Source organism: Choloepus didactylus, chromosome 9 (genome assembly GCF_015220235.1).
Source record: "Choloepus didactylus isolate mChoDid1 chromosome 9, mChoDid1.pri, whole genome shotgun sequence".
Lineage (NCBI taxonomy): Eukaryota > Metazoa > Chordata > Mammalia > Pilosa > Megalonychidae > Choloepus > Choloepus didactylus.
This window is the reverse complement of record NC_051315.1, coordinates 117,435,534-117,456,327: the sequence shown is the minus strand read 5'-3', so window position 1 is coordinate 117,456,327 and position 20,794 is coordinate 117,435,534. Positions and strand designations below refer to the sequence as shown.

At 34.7% G+C, this 20,794-nt stretch overlaps 1 protein-coding gene across 2 annotated transcripts in view; it reads left to right on the top strand.

The window, feature by feature from the left end:
- CUL3 (cullin 3) overlaps positions 1-20,794 on the top strand; it is a 90,655-nt gene that overhangs the window by 7,974 nt on the left and 61,887 nt on the right. The window contains exon 2 of one of the 2 annotated variants that reach the window (XM_037848554.1): positions 16,719-16,916. In XM_037848554.1, coding sequence (XP_037704482.1) covers positions 16,719-16,916 — 198 coding nt within the window. Of the gene's footprint in view, positions 1-16,718; positions 16,917-18,143; positions 18,265-20,794 lie in introns of those variants that run through there. The other variant, XM_037848555.1, reaches the window with a different exon arrangement.

Below are 20,794 nucleotides of genomic sequence, written 5' to 3'. Positions count from 1 at the left end.
TGGTGTTATTAGTAAGAATAAATCAATGAAATAATTATAAATTACAATTTGGTGAGACTCTATTAATGTTTTGTGAAAACTATTCTGATGTAGTTTGTCAAAGCAATACTTTGTTTTAGTAGTTTTTCTAATTATAAAAGTGATGCAAATTCATGACAGTTTGATAAATATCTAAATTTATAAGGTATATAAAAATCATTGTAATCCTACCATTTGAGAATAAGCAATATTAACATTTTGATATTTTCTGTCAAACTTTCATACACAGTGCACAGTAAAATTGAGATATGGTATTTTATATACTGCCATTTTTTCACTCTTACTGTACATATTTTCTCATGTTAAATTTTATTTCTGAAAACATGATTGTTAAATAACTGTGTAATACTCCATAGTACCTCAGTTTGCTTAACCTTTTCCCTACTGCTCAGCACTTTGCTTCCATTGATTTCATACCTTCCCTATTATAAGTAAGGCAACTGTGACTAGTCAAATAAATATTTGTGCCCGTCCATGATTATGGAATTACTGGGCTAAACGTAATTGGTATATATTGCCAAACTGACCTCCAGAAGGGTAGTAATAGTAATATTGAACACTTAGTGAATGTTTACCATGTGTCAGGTGCTATTCTCTGTTTATATAAATGCATTTTATCCATATAACAATTCTGTGGAGTTACAGAAGAGGCCTAGAGAGGTTAAGTCATTTGGAACTAGGATTCTAACTCAGACAGTCAGACTCTAGAATGAATGCTCTTAAGAATTAATTATGCCTCTCAAGTTTAGCGTCTACTGTATAGAAGTGTCTTAGTCAACATGTATCTTTAATTTCAAAGGTGAAAAAATAGTATGTTAATACTTAATTTGCATATCTTTACTTATATGACTTACCAAGAATAAAAGTATGGATAGTCTGTAGGGAATTTTCATATAATTTTGTATTATTCAACATATGTATTAGGAATGTGATTAAAAAGTAAAGAGACTGAGAGTATAATAGTTAAGAGCATGGGCTCTGCATTGCCAGGGTTCCAATACCAACTGCTCTTTCTAGCTGTGTTACTTAACCTCTTTTAGCCTCAGTTTTCTCCTCTGTAAAATGAGAATACTGATAGGACCTGCTTTACAAGGTGGGTGTGAGATTTTAGAACAGTACCTAGCACACAGTTAGCTATTATACCAAAATTTAGCCATCATTATGCCAAAATTTATGTATTTAAGTTTAATGTTATTTTTGTAAGTAATCTTGGAATGCTATATATCTATTTTAGTGATGCTGTAAATTTTTTATACAATTTTTAGAACTCATGTTTTGAAAAGCTCAGAGCCAATTTATGAACCACACTAAGAAATCAGTCTCAAAGGATGTAGGTTTGGTACCACTGGGACATTTCAAAAGAATGTGCTATGGACTCTTGGGGAATAGTTTCAAAAGAGAAGTTCCAATAATGATTCTCATAATCATTGGAATAAACGTGTAATTTTATTGAAGGAGTAAACACCCGTTTGGCTTGTACATTCTAATTTGTACATTAAATGTTCATCTAAAAAAAATCTTGTTTTTAAATTTCTGTTTTCCCTCCGTCTTGCCTTTTTCTTTTCAATCCTGAACTAGGTTGTGGGCCCTGCCAAACTTATATCAGGCCCCCTTTTGAACCACAAAGCATTTATCTCAGTGTTAGACACAGAGCAGATGGTTAGGTTAGTGAATGATTGATTAAATGAGAAAACTGTTCCTCTAAGCCAAACCATAGTAGTTGATTAATTAGATAAGTCAATACAAGTAGTGCTCTGAAATGTTTGAACTCTTTTTGCAGCTAAAAATCAAGTCTTAAAATGTAGTAGGTCATTAAGGATCTGTGGCACTTTCTTTGGAAGGGTAGTCAGCCTAGCCTCCTGGAATGATAATGATTTCAAAGTAAAGGTAGTCACATGCATTGGCAGTAACTCAGGATTGAGCTTCAGAAGAGTTAATCTTTGGTGCAGTTTTTCTGTTTATAGACTTCATTTTGCTTCCTGTACCATGATTCCTCTAGCATCTGATCCCTTACTCCCAGCATGTTACACTTCAAACCCCTGCTTTGATTGCATATTAACTCTCCCATATCCTCAACCCGTTCTTAACCTCCTCTGCCCTTTCTGCAGTTGAGACCTGGCTTTGCCCTGAGGAATTGGGGTATCTGTTTTACTTAATAATTCTTGAAGCATTGGGCCCAGAGGCCTCTTATTGCCAAATCTGTCATCCTCTTTTGTGGCTCCTGCCCTTGCCAACTAGTCTTCTTTCTACCTAAGGCATTTACTAACTTACACATGCTCCTTCAGTCATTGAAGACTTTAATACCTGCTTCAGAGACATGCTCTGTAGTCCATATCTTACTTTTATCCAATCCTTGTAGGCAGTCATTTGTTTATGAAAATACATTTATTGAGTCCTTACCATGGGCCAGGCACTTGATACACAGTGGTCATCAAACATACCTGGCCTCTGTATTGCAGTGATCTTCACCCTATCCTGGAGCTTGACAACCCACTACTACTTTAGAAACCTTAAAACTCCAATATTGCATTCTGTCTTAGCGCCTCTATTTACTAGATGTGGGATTTTGAGCGTGTCACTTAATCTCATTTTCTCTTTTGTAGAATGGAGATGAATAATAGTACATACTTCTTAAGGATGTTGTAAGGATAGAAAAAATTAGTACGTTATAAATAAATGCAAACTGTTATTATTTAATTATTCTGTCCTACGTGTTTTCTTCTCACATTACTGTGACCTTGAATTTCAGGAAGACCCCTTTCATTCTCCAAGCCATAGTACCATCAGTTCTGCCTTTTCCTAGTTGCTCCTTATTTCCTGCTACCTCCTGAGAACAAGGCCAGAAATACCAACAGAATGTACCTTAGATCATTCTACCCTCTGCCTTTATTGGTTCTATATTCCAGAGTATTGTATGCTCCTGCAGAAAAATAACAGGGCATTGGTCTCTAAATTAGCTGGACAATTTTTTGCATCCCTAGTAAACTCCCTCTCCCCTTTCCTGTGTTAATTATTCCAAACTTCAGTCATTATCTTTAAGCTCTTTATTGCCAATTCTCTTCTCTCTTTCTGTGAACTTGCTACTCCTTCACTCTGAAACTCAAGTTATTAGGTGCAAGTTCCTTCAGCTTTCTTCCCTTTTGATTATATATTTTAACTTGTGTCTTTTTATTCTTGGCTCCTTTTCTGTGATCTCAGAGAAGAAAGGTGTTCCTTTTCCTGTCTTCCCCATCTTAATAGCTACAGTCTCTTTCCTTTTACAGCCAGATTCTTCAGAGAATGGACTGCATCTTTATTGAGGCATAATTTCATTTAGAGGAGGCCTCAAGTTTTTGTGTTTTTCTCTTTTTTTAATTGATTTTAGTATGACACAATAGTGTACAGTATACAGTAGGTAATGTTGAATGAATGAACTGAGTTTTTCTCAACTTTAAAATGGGATATAGCAATCTTTGTCACAGACTGTGAGAATTAAATGGAATAATGTCAGAAAGTGCTTTCTAGTAAACAGTGGTATTTAACTGAGACATTTAAAAAGAAGAATTTCTTAATCATAAAGTCAGAATTTTCAACTAAAAGTAACATTACATTTGATGTAGGAATCCTGGAGGGTTTCACGAACCCAAGAAGCTTAGGAGGGGGTGGAGTAGGTATCTTTAGAGTCTCCCTCATTGGCCACTTTATAGTAGCTGCTGTATTGTCCCTTTGTATAAAATAGAGTACTGTAAAAGATTTCTAAAAAGTTTTACTAAGCATTGCTTTAAAATTAGTAAATCTAACCATTTTAAAGATGAGGAAAGTAAGTCCTATTTACCAAAGTTGATATAGTTAATAGGAAATTGAGAACTGATCAAGTGGTTGCCTTAGATGTTTGCTACTAAAAACTTCTTAATTTGACTTCTCGTTGTTTAGTGCTTGTAATCATTTGGAAAAGAATGGACCCAAATTTGTTCTGGTTAGAAGAGAAAGGATACTGCTAGGCAAATGAATATATTTCAAAGGGTAATCTTTATCTACTTTAAAGAGAATATAGTATTCCTTAGAAATACTTGTCTATAAAAGCCATCATTGCTAGAAGGAATGCTTTAATATATTGATTGCAAGTCATTCTTATGTAAACCAGGGCAACACTTAGCCTATTCTATTTGCTATATCCTCTTGAAAGTAATTATGTATTTTTTATTGCATTTTTATTTAGATACAGTCACATACAATCAATTATGTATTTTTAATACATACAAATAATATGTAAGTATATATATGAAATGTATGTGTGTATACCTATCTATTCATCTCACAGTTCAGATTGCCCAGGAGTCCAGATTAAGGAAGTTTTAATCTAAAAGATAAACTAAGCAGACAGTTGGCACATTTATGAAATGAAATGAAAGAATGAATAACTTTTGAAAAACATCTTTGACTAAATAATGAGAGAAGCCATGTATGCTGAAATCCTTGTGTTAGGCTCTGTTTTAGGTACTTTGAACCAACTGTCTCAGAATCTCACAACAGTCTTAAGAAATTTAGATGTTATTACCTTTAAAACAAAATCTTATCTGAGGCTTAGAAAGACCTAGGAAAATATGTATGATTATACTCACCCTAGGAAAGGGCAGAGCTGGGATTGAAGAGTATCTGACTCAAAAGTCTGTGTTCTTTCTATTACACCATACTGCCTAATTATATCCTGTTAAGAATTTGCTAGATATTGAAATATTCATTTTCTTAATACAAATATATTGGAAAACTAATTCCAAGGTTGCCATTTATATTGTTAGTCAGCAGCAGACCCAGAGCCCCTGAAGTGTATACCTTTCGGTGCTCTCTTTAAGAAAATAATTCAAAATTAGGTATGGGCCTCGGGAGGAACTTTTGCAAGATTAAACTTCACTAGATTTGGGGTAATCAAGCTCTTGTAAGAGAATAAAATTCAAAGAGTTTGAATCAAATTACATATCTGTTTCAGTAAAATTTGAATATGTAAATTACTTTAAGGGGGCCCTGGTAGTATTGAGTTGAATAAAACCATAAAATCATAAACTATAAGAAAGATGTATTAGTTGGCATATGTTAACATTTTATTTTAAATTGTAAGACTGAACAGATTTTTTACTTTTTCAGTCAATTGAAATTTATCTTTTTAAGTACTGTTTTTAAAAAAGTGATTCCTTGAAGTTAACATGTTTGAATACTTTAAGTCAAATTTTTTTCTCTTTGAGACTAGACTGCAAAATAGGTTAAACAGTAAAATGAATTTGGAAGCACAAAAAACCAAGTATCTTAAATTAGTAATAATTTACTTTTCCACATATTTTATGCAAATAAGACATGAAAGAACTGTATTTTTTTATGACCTCTATCCCTAACCAAATAAACATGTAATTTATTTGCACCAATTTGTGTTAGTATCTTAATTTTTAAAAACTGAAAGTAACTTCAGAGACTGTTCTAATCTTATTTAACAGATGAGGAGAAACTAAGGCCTAGAGGGGATAATTTACCCAAGGACTACTCTCATGACCTGAATTATGGAAGAATCATGACTGATTTCAAGTTAAAAGCTCTTTTTCATGAACTGAACTAAGTATATAGCCATAGTAATTCAGTGCTCACATTGGATCTATTCAATTATAAAATGATTTCTTGATATTGAGCACCCTGGTTATGTGAGTTAACATGGTGTAATGAAGGGCACAACTTAGGGCATTTGGATTCCTTCGCTACTCTAACTAGCTGTGTGATCTTGGATAAGCCGCTTAACCCTCAGTTTCTTAATTTGTAAAATGAAGAGTTCTCAACCTGGGGGTAATTTAGGCTCATTCCAGCTGTAAAAAATGCAGTTAAAGGTAGTTTTTAGAAATGACTAGGAACTGAATGCTAATGTGTTCTCCTGTGGCCTTTGTGTAAAATGTTTTGCCTGACATTGTAAAAGTCACTAGCTTCTCAGCCTTAGGTTGTTTGTTAAAATATAAAATATTTCAGTAATGATAGTTAAATAGTAATATGAAGCAGTTGAAAGGTTAGTTCTTGCATACGTACTCCTTTTTTTTGTGAGTTCATACTTAGTTTTTTTGAAGTTCTGAGGAGACTTGATATCTGTTTTAGGTAATAATTTTATGTGATGGGCCTTTTGTTATAACACATTTGGTTACAATAGATTCACTCAGACTAAAAGCTAAAGGTAGCAATTTATATTGTGTCACATGCTTTTTCTCTCTGGATTGTATGTAGTTGATTGAGGTGAAAACATTTGTTATTGTCTCACAGTTAATAGAGTTTATACACATTATCATAGTTTCAGGAGAGGTGGCTATATCTAGTAAAAGAAAACATTAGTGACTTAAGCTGAAGAGAAGCAAGTATTGTTACTTCTGATTAAAATTAGTAATTTTAGATTGTAGGATAGAAGTTTGGAACTAAAAAATGTACTTAAATATAAAGTTGTTTTTTTTCCTCTGTAGCATTATTACTACTCCTATGAAATTCCACTCAAAATATGATTCCTGCTTTTCTATTTGTATCTTCCAGTTAATATTTGAAGAGTAGTTTTATACATGACCCCAAAATAGTAGTGTTTGGGATTTAATAGTGTGTTGGGAAATACAGCACATTTCATTATTATTTTAAAGTAGTGTTATAGATGTAATCTAATTTTCTTAGTAAAGAGGGTCTCTGTTTGTAATGTTTGAAGAGATCCAGTTAAGATGATATTATATTTAGCCTCTGGATAAAATGTGTTCCAGGGGGCCCAGTAATATATCGCATCTTATTTCATTGGTGAAAACAGCAGTGACAAACTTCTTGCCTCAATGAGAATACTTAAATAATTCCTTCTTATTTATTGTGGTCCTCATCAGATTATGAGATGATACACACAAATTTTTTCATGTAGGCAAAAGCCATTCATGTAGATATAGTATTGTCATTGCTATAAGTCAACTTTGTGACAGATGTTTTGTCACAAATCCATAGCTAATCAGGGAAATTTAATCTTGTGTCTTTAAAAAAATTGTTCCAACTTCCCCAAACAAATTTTCAAATTGATTTTTGAATAGCCCATTCAGGTTGAGGACTGAAATACAGATCATAATTGAACCTTCTATTGATGATTTCACTTTCTCATTATGAATGTTATTGTTGTGTCATTTAATGATTTTAGAAGCCAGTAGAATGATTATTAGGCTTACTTTGTGATTTCATGGAATTGTCCCAGACTACAGTGCTTTTCTTTTTATTAATCTTTTTTCTCCTTCCTTGACATCGTTTAGTATTTCTGGCTGCAAACTTCCACTCCTGTCTGGTCTCCCTCCACTGTAACCAAAAAGAAACCAGTTAACCAAACGTTAGTAGCCTTAACTTTACATTCACTTTTAACATTAGACAGGGCTCTGTGTCTCTTCTGTATAGTAAAGGAAGAAAGGAAATTAGTTTATTGGCCAAGTGCTGCTATATGTCAGGTGCTTTCACAAGCTGTCTTAATTACCATGTAATTATCATCCTCTCCTGTTCATCTTGCTACAAGCAGATGAGGATATTGAGGTTTACAAAAGTTAAATAACTGTTCCAAAGTCTGTTTAATGGTACCCCACAGTGCTCTTTACCTTGAAGTTTGGAGACTTGGCTATATTTTTGATGGTTGAGATTGCTTGAAGTTTAACTAATGGTTTAAATGAGATTATTGCGGATGTCATAAATCATTGAATAGTTATTGATCATCAGATAAGAGTCATCAGTATTATCTGTAACTGAACTGCATTCAAATCTTAATTTTTGATTGTCATCTCTGCAGCCTATATTATGGGGGATGTAGTAAAATGAAGATATACCTTATTGACTCTTAAGTTGCTTAAATCTGAGAGGGCGCCTCCTAATGTAATTTATGGCTTAGTTGTGACTGATGAGAATAGTGTGATTCCTCAGATATCTGGTAACCAAAGCAGCTTTTTTTGAGACTGAAGTTTGAAATTAACATCAAGCCTTTTTTCTTTGTTTGTTTTTTCTAGCTGTGTCATTCTGAATTGCCTGGAATGTCAAATTCTCACCCTTTTCCCCCACCCACCCTGTTCTAAATTTCTTCTTGTAGGAAATTATTCACAGGGTGCAAAAGACTTCTTGTCCTTTTTTGTGCAGTGGATGGGAAGAATACAGTTCTCTTCATTTTAGTTTTTAATTTTTCTCATGAAGTAGTTCTTCCCTACCCTCAGTAATTACAGTACCTTCAAGATGTGTAAGTATTTAAGAGATTGACATGCTTTCAAATTCAAGTGTTTCGGAGGTTATGTTTTTATGTATTGTTTGAAGTAAAGTAGATGAACAACCGGAGATACTTGTGAGAGAAAACAAGAAAAATTAGAGTTTTTTTGTTACTGATTCTTAATACTGGATTGGGGGAGGCCCTGGGGGTTAAGGTCACATTTTAAATTTAAAGTTTTGATTTGGTTTTTAAATCTCTAAACCGTAAGCATTTAGGAATATGTAGTTACATATATTCCACCAAAACCAATTTTTGTTTCTTTTATTGCTAAATGAATTTACTTCGCTTCCTGGTTACTTTGTAACTGGAGCTTCTTGGAGAAAGGTACTATATTCATCTAATAATTAGATAGCAAACATTAAATTCATATATATGTATGCATGCATTCTGTTTTACTGTTTTGCCAAAACATTGTTGCCAAATCCCTTCCTAAGAGTATTTGCTATTATTGCAACCTAAGTCAATAAATTTCATTGTTAGGATTAAAATCCTGCTCAAATAGTTTAGAATATTACTTTAAAATAATGTTACTATTTAAAAAAAAAAATGTCCGTAACTTAACATGAGGTTAGGTCCTTTAAATTTTATTACTCTGTAAGTGAAATGTATGTGTCAGTATAGAGTGATGCATTTACCATTAACATAATGATGAGATTGGACTTTAACGTTTAGTCCTTTTAAGTTTCATTGGCCGTTAGTACTATATTCTGCATCAAGGTGGGGTGAGTGAGAAATTTAGGTTCGTCAATAACATAGTAATATTTTGACACCATTTGTCTACTTGATGCTGAAACCAAAGAGTATTTCTGTATTGGAATCTGCACTTGAATCCCATCTTACTTGGCCTCTTGTTTTCGGATTTGATTGATTAAGAGATTGTAGCTTGTTCATCTCTTGTAGGGCCTATTCCTTCTGTTTTCTTCCCAGTTAACATTTATTTTATGCATTATGATTAAGCAGCCTTCTGAGGCATTTAGTTAGTTGATACATGAATTGAGTGTCTGTCTCTTGTACATTATTGTACTTCATTTCTATTTGAAAAGGACACCTGATTATTTTTAAATTGTTTTATTTGCTTTAGATAATCACATTAAAATATTGTTTCCATACCATTGTGCCTAGTCATTCAAATGTTGTTTTCAGAATTGCATTGGTGTAACATGGGCAAAACAGTACTCATTCAGCAGACGTCATTCAGTCAATGGCGTCCTAAGTGGCATTGAAGGAAAATGCACAGCCTAGTGGGAGACAAAAAATGTGCAGACAGTTATGAAGCAGTGTGTGAATGAGGGGATAGAGATACAACCTGAGTATTGTGGAAGCACTGAGAAGGAACCATTAACTTTGCATGAGGAGGTCAGGGAGGGATTCCTGGAGGATGTGACACTTGAACTGTGTTCAGAGGATATGTAAAGAATCATAAAGAGGCAGAAAGGAGGGGCGGGGCTTAAGACATTTGAGGGGAGGTGAGCAGAGTAGGTTTGACAGTGGACACTGAAATGTAGAGATAAAGAGCAAGTTATTTTGGATTTAGTATCAGTGGCGCTTGATGGTTGGATGAGAAGGGGAATAAAGAAAAGAATAAAGGACAGTGCTTATGCTTCTAGCTTGTGGAACCAGTGATTGGTGTTGCCACTCCAGAATTCAAGAAATAGGAGAAAGATTTGGTGGGCTGGGTGAGTGAGTTCACTAGGGATTTTGGATGTTGTGACTTTGATCTGTGTCTGGAGATATATATATTTTTGTTGGAGATATATAGTAGGTAGTTGAATATGGGAGTTTTTTTGTTTGCTTATTTAAAAATTTTGTTTACAAACACTACACCCACCAAGCAAAAACTCCCCCTTCACTTGACTCCCATTCCCTGATAACCTGTAATCTACTTTCAATGTCTACATATTTGTTATTTCTAGATATCTTTTAAGTGACATCATAGAATATTTGTCCTTACGTGCCTTACTTCACTGAGCATAATGCTTTCAAGATTCTTACATATTACAGTGTGTCTCAGAACATCATTCCTTCTTATGGCTGAAAAATATTCCATTGTGTGTATGTTCCACATTTTGTTTATCCGTTCATTTGTTGATGTATGCTGAGGTCGTTTCCACCTTTTGGCTGTTAAGAATAATGCTGCTATAAACAGTGGTGTCCAAGTATCTGTTTGGGCCTCTGTTCGCAGTTTTGAACACAGAAGTTTTAAACTTTGGGTTGGAAATAAAGATGAGGGAGTTTTAGCATATAAACCAATATTCATTTTCTTTGAGACATGGACCAAACTTCTTTGTAAATCTGATAAAAGTTAGAGACCAATCCTCTAAAAAAAGTACACATACATATATATATTTGCAATATTTTGTATACCCTTTTAGGAGGCTGTAGAATTCCTTGTGGTCATAGTCTCATGTTTTAAAACCCTTGGTGTGTAGTTAGTAGTTGTAATCATAATAATTTAAAATGTATAAGGACCCTGTGCAGAGTGAAAAGAGCCAAGGACAGAAACCTGGGGATTAAAATGATTTAAATGGCTCTAGAAGGCTAAGAGACACAAAGTGGGGAATAATATTTCTGAACGAAAGCTACCTTATACTGATTTGCATTTAACATGGTTATACTCTTAAGTTGCTTTTGTTTTATCTGTTATGTATTTATCTGCTATGCTTGAAAAGCGTTCTTTCTTTCTGACATTTGGTGCTCATTGGACACTTTTTGTTAGTTGATGTTTGAGGAATTATATTGTGTCCTGGGCTGGAGTAAGTTCTACTGACATTCTCATTTTATCTTCATGATAGTCCTTTGAGATAGATACTATTATTAACCACTTTACAAGTGAGGAAATTGGACTTAGAGGCGGCAAGCTAAGGTTACATGGCTTGACACAAATCCAGGCCTGTCTGACAGCAAAACTATGTTCTCTACTACTGTATCATACTCTGTTTACCAAGATAATCAGTGATTAGCACTGTAGTATTATTTTACCATAGTAGTGGCATGGAGTGTTAGGTGAGTCCAGTGGTTTGGAGTAGGTTTTGGGGTACATGAGTTCTAATCCCAGTTTTGTGATTTTGAGTAAATATTTGATAACTCTGGGTCTGTTTTCTTTTCTTTTGTTTGGAAAATTTTATACCTTAGCAGTCACACAACAGAACAGTTTTGTCCTTTTGGACTCATCTCAACTCTTATCTGTAAGGCACAGATACTGAGAAAAATACTGCATGCAATCTTGGCTTGTAAAACAACTCTTGATTACTTTTTTGTTTCTTTTTTTTTATTGTTTGAGAATATTTGTATCATATTTGAATCTTTTTGGTTTATATTTTAAAAATTCTTTAGTTTCTATTTGAATTTTTTTTGCATTGAGTAAATAACTTTTTGTACGTTTGTTGGTGTTTATGGAATTAAGAGTTTATGTTATAGAACCAGAAAAGATCGAATGAAGTTTTACCCAAAACTCAACTCTCTGGAGTTTATAGTCCACAGTAACTTCATTCTTTCTTTGAAGTTGTTCCGAATTTAATGTCTTCTTGAATTTAATGTGTTCTTTAATGTCAAGGAATAGTATCTTAGTTTGAGTCATCATAACCTCAGCATGTGCTGTCCGTAAACTAAATCCTACATTGCATATACATGAAGTATTTGAGGTCGTCGTTATTACATGGACTTGTATCTTTTATTTGGTGAAAAGTTACAGATAACCACATCTTACTTATGTTTTATATGGTTGGCATCCAATGTATCAGGATATCTGATATGATTAGATAGCAGTTTAGGTCATTTGATAAAAGTCTATGATAGTCTTGGGGTTTGAGTAAGATCTGAGTAACAGGAAAAAGTTACTCTTTCAGAGAGTTCCTTTTTTTTTTTTTAAATGCATTTTTTTATTGTGAACTTTAACGTGTATACATAATAGTGATAACTTTCAAAGTACAATTTAACAAGTAGTTAGCAAATTTCAAGGAATATCATGGGTCACAGTTTCAAAACTTCAGCTATTTCCATTATTGTAAAATATTCATACAGAGAGGTGTTAACTTTTGATATACAGCTCAACAGGCAGATGTAGGTAATTCCAAAAATTGTATGGATTACAGTTCCACAGTTCAGTACTTTCCTTATTATGCAATACAGGGTATATACTGAAAGGTGAAGACTTTCAAAGCACAATTCAACGAGTAGCTATAGAGCAAATTTCAAAGGATGTTATAGGTTACAGTTCCACATGTCATTTACCTTCTTCCAGCTATTCCAACACCCTAGCATCTAAATATATATATATATATTTATATAAAGTTTCAGTATTCATACACCTTTGTTAAATCTTATCTTGTTTTCTGCAACCCCTTCCTCTCACGTAATCAAAGAGTTCCTTTTTTAAGCTTTCCAGAAAGGATTAGAATAATAGACTCAGTTGAGTCCTCTGCTTAGGGATCCTCTTGATTGCAAGTTGATCTAGTATTTATTATACTGCTATGGCCAGTGAAGGAACTATTTTGCTTAATCCTTCCTCTTTCACATTCATATCCATTGGATGGCTTAGAGAATTATACTAGTTCAGTAATTTCTATCCAGTTCAGGTTGGAAGTATATGTGAAGCTGAGTGTTAGTGTTTCCCAGGTTGTAAATACAGTATTTATAGGGTTTATGTGGAATAAAAAGGGCTCCTTAGTAAAATATTAGAAAATTACTCACTCACTCAAATATGAGTACCTGTTACATGCCAGATACAGTTTTAGGAACTAAGGAATTCAGCAGTGAAAAATTCCCTCTCTTCATGAAGCTCACATTTGGCTCTGGTTAGGGAGGCAAAGAAAAGGAATAAGGAATGTTGGATTACAGTTGGGTTGGAGTGGGCAATTAAAGCTACATTGTAAGGTGACAGGTGAACAGAGGGTTGAGGTTCATGAGTGAATGAACCCCATGGATATCTGGGGGGAAAACATTCCAGATAGGGACAGTAGCAAGTACGAAGACCCTGAGGTGAACTTGTTTGGTGTATTCCAAAAAATAGCAAGGAGATGGTTGGGGGGGTGGTGGGGGGGCGCGAAGAACAGCTGTAAAAAGATTATCACATCCAATAAGGCTTTGTGGGATATTGTGAAGACTTGGATTTTAACTCCAAAGGAAATGAGAAGTCATTTGAGGGTTATGACCAGATGAGTGATGTGGTTTGTCTTATTTTTCAGAAAGTCATTCTTCCTGCTCTATGGGAGTGGGGCAAGAGCAGAAACAGAAACAAGTTAGGAGACTGTTGCAGTCATCTCAGTGACAGATGATAGTGGCTATGGAAATGGTGAGGAGGAGCTGTATTTTGGATATATTTTGAAGATGGAGACAACAAGATTTCCTGTGGTGGATTAGAAGTGAGGTGAGAGAGTACTCAAAAAGGATTACAAGGTTTTTTACTAACACCTGGAAGGATGAAGTTGACGTTTGCTCAGCCAGAAGAGACTGCAGAAGCAGCAGAATTTGGCAGGGGTGGGAAGATTAGGTAGGTCTTTCCTTTTAGACTTGATAAGTTTGAGATGCCTTTTAGTCATTCAAGTGAAGCATTGAGTAATATAGTCTACTCAGTACTTATATATTCAAGTCTGGTATTCAGGGGAGAGGGCCAAACAGGATGTGTAATTTTGAGATTGTCTTTGTTGGGTAAATGGTATTTAAAAGCATGAGACTGAATGAGATCAACCCCACCTAGAAACTGAGTGTGGCTAGATACGAGCTCTAGAATCTGAGCCCTTACAGTTGAGGTTGTGGTGACGAATGAGAACCAGTAAAGCAGACTGACAAGGAAGAACCAGTGAAAAAGGAAGAAAATCAAGAGATGATATTGCTTGGAAGGCAAGTGAGGAATCTGTTTCAAGAAGCAGGGGTGATCAGCTTTTTCAGATGCTGCTGGACAGGTCAAGTAAGATGATAATTGAAACACTGACCACTGAGTTTAGCAATGTGGAGGTCACTGGTGATCTTCTCAGAGTAATTTCATTATAATGATAGAGATGAAAGCTTGGTTGGAATGGATTCAAGGTACAATGGAAAGATGGGACTTGGAGGCAGTGCATGTAGAAACTCGTCCCCAAGCCCAACCCCTGTGATTTTACTATAAATGGAAAGAGGTATGGGAGAATATGTGAGGTTTGGAAGGTCTGTTTTTGTTTTTGTTTTTGTTTGTTTAATGTAATTTTATTGAGATATATTCACACACCATACAATCCATCCAAATTATACAATCAGTGGTTCACAGTATCATCACATATTTGTTTATTCATCACCCCGATCACTTTAGAACATTTGCATTACTCCATAAAAAGAAAGAAAAAGAAAAAAGAAGACCCCCAATATCCCATACCCCTGACCCCTCCCTTTTATTGATCGCTAATATTGCACTCAATTTTTTTGAAATTCAGTTTTATTGAGATGTATTCACATACCATGCAGTCATCCATGATGTACAATCAGCTGTTCGTAATACCATCATATAGTTGTGCATTCATCACCCCAATCTATTTTTGAACATTTTCCTTATACCAGAAAATTCAGAATCAGAATAAAAAAGAAAAGTAAAAAAGGACACCCACATCTTCCCCTCCCCATCCCACCCTATTTTCATTTAGTTTTTGTCCCCATTTTTCTACTCATCCATCCATACACTGGATAAAGGGAGTGTGATCCACAAGGTTTTCACAATCACACTGTTACTTCTTGTAATCTACATTGTTGTACAATTGTCTTCAAGAGTCAAGGCTACTGAGTTGGAGTTTGGTAGTTTCAGGTATTTACTCTAGCTATTCCAGTACTTTAAAACCTAAAAAGTATTATCTATATAGTGCATAAGAATGTCCACCAGAGTGACCTCTCGACTCCATTAGATAATCTCTCAGCCACTGAAGCTTTATTTCATTTCATTTTGCATCTCCCTTTTGGTCAAGATGTTCGCAATCCCACAATGCCAGGTCCAGATTCATCCCTGGAAGTCATATCCTGTATTGCCAGGGAGATTGATACCCCTGGGAGTCAGGTCACACAAAGGGGGGCGGGCAGCCAGATCGCTTGCCAAGGTGGCTTAATTAGAGAGAGAGGGCCACATTTGAGCAACAAAGAAGCACTCGGGGAGACTCTTAGGCACAGTTATAAGCAGGTTTAGCCTCTCCTTTGCAGTAATCTGTTTGTTTTTAAAATGGGAAACTTGACAGTTTTTGAATGCTGATGGAAATGAATCTAGTAGAGAGGGGAAACTTGCTACTGGGAAGGGAGACTGCTAAAGTGAGGTCTTTGAAAAGGTGAGGTGGGATGGAACTAAAGCAGTACTTATCAAACTTTAATGTGTATAGGTATCAGCCTGGGTTCTTGTTAAAATGCACATTTTGGGGTGGGACCTAAATTGCATTTCAAACAAATTCCTAGTTGATGCCAATGCTTCTGGTCATGCTTTGGGTATAAAAATTAGGCACAGCTCATCTGTGATAACATAGAAGACATATTATATTGGCATAAAAGCAGATAGGTTGTGGTTGTCATTGGAGCTTATGCAATGTCTAATTAGGTTGTTTCTGTTTTCTCAGTGGAACAGCAGGTAAACATCATCCCAGAGTGAGGATGGAGGAAAGACGGTGTAAGATCATCTAGGAAAATAGTCGGGGGGCTAAAACAGTAGGGTTGTGATTTTGTACTAGGGGCCTACTTGTGGCTAGTGGTTATGAATTTAAACTGAGACTGATGAAATATGTTATTCTTCATTTACTTTCAGCTACACAGGTACAGGTGACCAGCAGGTGGGCAATTGGGGTAGCCTGAAAAATATTTTGTAGAGATGGTGGGGCAAGTGATTTATGGATGTATACAAAGTAGTTACAGTGATGGACCGTGGACTCTAAACTGGGAAAGGAAGAAACTCGAAGAATGCAAATGAGAAACAAAGAAAATGTGTGTATGTTTTTAATTGGTTGTCTCCAAATCTTTAAATTTGCTAAGGTGTATTGTAACTCATTAGGAAGAGGAAATAATATTCATGTCCCTAGTTTTTTTCTATTCAAGGAACCCTTTTGGCTCCAGCATCTTTCTGGACTCTGGTATTCTACTAAATAAATTTTTGATTAAAGGAAGTATTACCATACTAATTTTAATTTAAAGTAGAGGGTTCTCCTACAGGTAAGAAAGGAGGGAGGTCTAAAGGATTAAAAGAAATTGCTTCTGTCAGCTTTAGAAACTATTTTTAAATGTGTTCTCTATTTCTGCCAGACTTTAAAATCATTTTGTTAAATAAGTCATACAGATTTATAGTCATAACCATATGATAAAATATTTACTATATTGGCAAATATAGGAAGATTTTCAACCATTGGTTTTTTGTTTCTCTCTCTCTCTCTCTCTCTCTCTCTCTCTCTCTCTCTCTCTCTCTCTCTCTCTCTCTCTCTCTCGGATATTACAGATGACCATGGATGAAAAATATGTAAACAGCATTTGGGACCTTCTGAAAAACGCAATTCAAGAAATCCAGCGTAAGAATAACAGTGGTCTTAGTTTTGAGGAGCTCTATAGAAATGCATATACAATGGTTTTGCATAAACATGGAGAAAAGCTCTACACTGGACTGAGAGAAGTTGTTACCGAACATCTCATAAATAAGGTATCCAACTTTAAAGGACTGTTTCTAATAATATTGAATGTAGAAAATCCTTTATAACATAGTTTCTTTGACTCAAAGTCACTTCATTACTGTATTATAAAAATTCTCAATCAAAATTTATGATGGCTAAATCAGAATTGTTGATAATTAAAGGAAGATGAGGTTCATGATCTATGATAAATGTATTCTCTATATCATGGTTAAAAGCAAACTTTTTCAGTCATTATAAGACGTTATTAATTAATATGCTAATTACAGATTTTTTTTTGCTTAAAACTATTTAATCAGTCAGTGCATTTCAGCTTTTTCTACTTGCTCTGTATATTTGAATAATAGAATTACATTGTTGAAAAAATGCTAAGACTTTTCACTAATTGAAACTAACATTCATTTTAACTGAGTTTTGCTATATTAAATTGAGTTTTTTTTTTTTTCTCTTTTTTAAGATAAATTAGTGGTGGGCTCTTAATATTTTTAAATGGTTCTTTGGTTCCAAAAGGACATATTTGTTTTTTAGAGCCTTTGGTCTCAAAAAGACGTATTTGTTTTTTTAGAGCAAGTGTTTTCATGGAGCAAACTTTCCCCCTGCATGTAAAATGTAATTTCATTTATAAAATAAATTTTCTTCAATGCCTTGCTTTAAGATTGTCAGGTAGATTCATAAAAACTTCCCATAGTTTTGCATTAGTATTGGATATTCGTTCTTTAAATTTTATTTTGAAGAAACAAGTTGCATGAATAGTACAATGACCTCTTGCATACTGTAACTTCACCTAGATTGGCCAGTTGTTAACATTTTGTCACATTTTTGGCCATCTTTCTATTGATATTTGTTATTACCATTATTACTGATATCCTTGCTGACCAGTTAGAGAATAAGTTTTAGATTTCATGTACCCTGAAAATACTTTGGAATGGTTCTCTTAAGAACAAGGAAATTCTCTTTACCCTAAAGAATAATGGTCTAAATCAGTCAATTTAACATTAATATAGTGCTGTTATCTAATACAGCCCATATTCCAATTTCATCAGTTGTCCTTCATAGCATTTTTTTTTCCTGATCCAGGAACAATCCAGGATCAGTTCCTTAGGGTTTCTTTGTCTTTGAGCATATTGACATTTTTGAAGAGTGTAGGTCAGTTGTTTTGTAGATTGTCCCTCAGTTTTTGGTTTGTCTGATTGTTTCCTCATGACTAGTTTCAGGTTATGCATTTTTGGCAGGAATAATACATAAGTGATGTTGTGTCCTCAGTGCATCACATCAGGAGGCACATGATGTCAGTTTATCCCATTATTGGTGATGTTAACTTTGATCACTTGGTGTCCGCCAGATTTCTCCACTGTGAAGGTACCTTTTTTTCCCTTTGTAATTCATAAGTTATCTGTTCAGATATATTTTGGGGTTGTATGAATATCCTGTTCCCCAAGAAACTTTGATGAGATGGTTTTAGCATCCATTGATGATTCTTGCATGAACCATTATTACTATGGTGGTTGCAAAATAGTAACTTTTTATTTCTCTTACTCCTTCTATAATTTCTTTCTCTTAAATGGTATTACATGAGCAGATAACTAGTATCTCATGAAGCTAGGTGATTGTGTTCTTCACTCAGTCAACAGTTTTTTATTAGTGCTTACTATGTATAGCTTTCTGTGAAAATATACTGGATGTAAAGATGTAAGATACTATCCCTTCCTAGAGTTGTTTTTACTCTGAAATGGGACATGATACACACAGAGAACAGTGTGAAGTATTATATTAAGTGGCAAATGAATTGTACATATACTAAATGGTTTAGAAATTCAAACGAGGGAGAGATTACCCTGGGCTGTAAGATTTCATGGGAAAGGATCAAATTGAATTGAGCTTTGAAAATTTTGAGATGTAAGTGAACAATGAAGAAGGCATTCCGGGGTGGCGTATGTCATCTGATTGTATAGAAATGAACTGGGTACACTTGAGTGGTGAGTAGACATTGGAGTTTGGTTGAGGTATGTGGTAGTTTTAGGGATTAGTGAATTATAGTATTGGAAAAACAGTTGGGGAACAGATTGTAGAAACACTTGAATGTCAGGCTAAGGAATTTGGATTTAACAGTGGAGGGCTGGTGGAGGTTTTTAAGTGGATGATAATGTGACAGTATTTAAAGATGAATATGGGAATGATATAAATGTAGGATTTTGGGAAATGTTTACTGAAAGCAGGAGAACTGGGAAAACGGAATAAAGTGGTAGACTAGAAGTGAGTGGATGCTGTCAGGAATTCTGAAGTAAACTAGCTAGAATTTGTTTACTGAGAGAATTATGGTGCCATCAGTGGAAATATTGTAAAGTTGTAGTGAAAAGCTGGTTTGGGTAGATGAGATGACAAACTTTATTTTAGATTATATTGGAGATTTTTGTAGTTGGAAGGGGACTTAGAAATCATTTTGCATGTGAAGAAATTTGAATGTGAGATCATAATAAGATGTTCAAGTAGAAATATCATGTTTGGAGATACAAAGGTTTCAAGCTTGGCAGGAAGTCAGAACTAGATTTCATTTACCCCAACATTTGATAGTATAAATTATGGAGTGAGTTTTGGAGTTCAGAGAACAAAGAGCTCAGAGCCAAGGATTGAATCTTGTGGAGGAAGCTATGGTTAAGGTAGGTGTGGGGAATGAGGAAAAAAAGGCTAAGAAGTTTGGCAGCAAAAGAAGAGTCGAGTGGAAGTGTTTTGCTTAAAGGTACTGAAGGAGAGAATATTGGAGCAGCTGTGATCTTGGAGATGGAAAGAAAGCAATGGTGAAAGGAGTAAGTGTAGAAGAGGGCCCTGTCCTCATTTGACAAAAGTTCTATAAGGAATGATAATGATGATTATTGCTAACTCTTATTTGGCATTTATTTTGGGCTTGGCCCAGTTATAGTGCTTCTGCATGTATTAGTTTGATTAATGCTCGTAACCAAGTGAGCCAGATAATTACCATCTCTATATTGCAGATGAAGAAACTGTGGCAAAGAGAATTGGTAATTTGTCCAGATTCATATAGTTAATAAGTAGCCTAGCTGGAACTGAATCCAGGCAGTGTGACTTCAGGCTGAGCTCTTAATTTCTGTGTACATTTGTACCTGGGGCAGGTTGAATGATCAAGATACAATAGATAATGCTTAAATTGAGGGGGATGAGAACCTTCAAGTTAATTTGCTCACTGTTGGTGAAGTTTATAGTCCTTTACATTCTATATCTTGGTTTAATTATATGTGAAATGAAGAAGTTGGAAATAATCTAAAATTTTTTTAGTTCTAAAACTATTAGGAATCTAATGATTAAGTCATCCATCTTCTGAAATTAAGATGAAGACGACTTGGTGTATCCTTTTCGGGGAATACGCTAAGAAATTGGCAAATGAGTAAAAGGATAACTTAGTTGGAATCACCATGAATGTGTGATTTGTTATTATTTTTAAGTAATGCTTTGTGTCTTGGGCACAGATGAAGAAAAACATCTGTAGTCATATCCTACGGTTGAAAATTGGCTCATCCAAAAAGCATGAAGAGGAAGGGAGGCTAGTGAGATCAGTGTTTAAATGACTAACTTTTGAACTCTGAAACCTGGGTAGGTAGAAATTGAAATTATGTGAGAACACAGTGACTACATGAAAACTCTTGAAAGCTTCAGCATATTGTTAAGTTGCTTAAAGTGGTTCCATAGCTGGGGTGAACTGTACTTGAAAATACAGGCAGTCCTATATAATGTATTTTGGAAAACATGAGTTTAAGTTTTACAAAAGAAAAATAGATTTGGTAAATTCTTGATTTTATTTTTCCCACACATGGTCATCAGTGATATATCACCGGTATCTGAAAATGTTATTTCATTTTATTTTTTTCTTTCACAC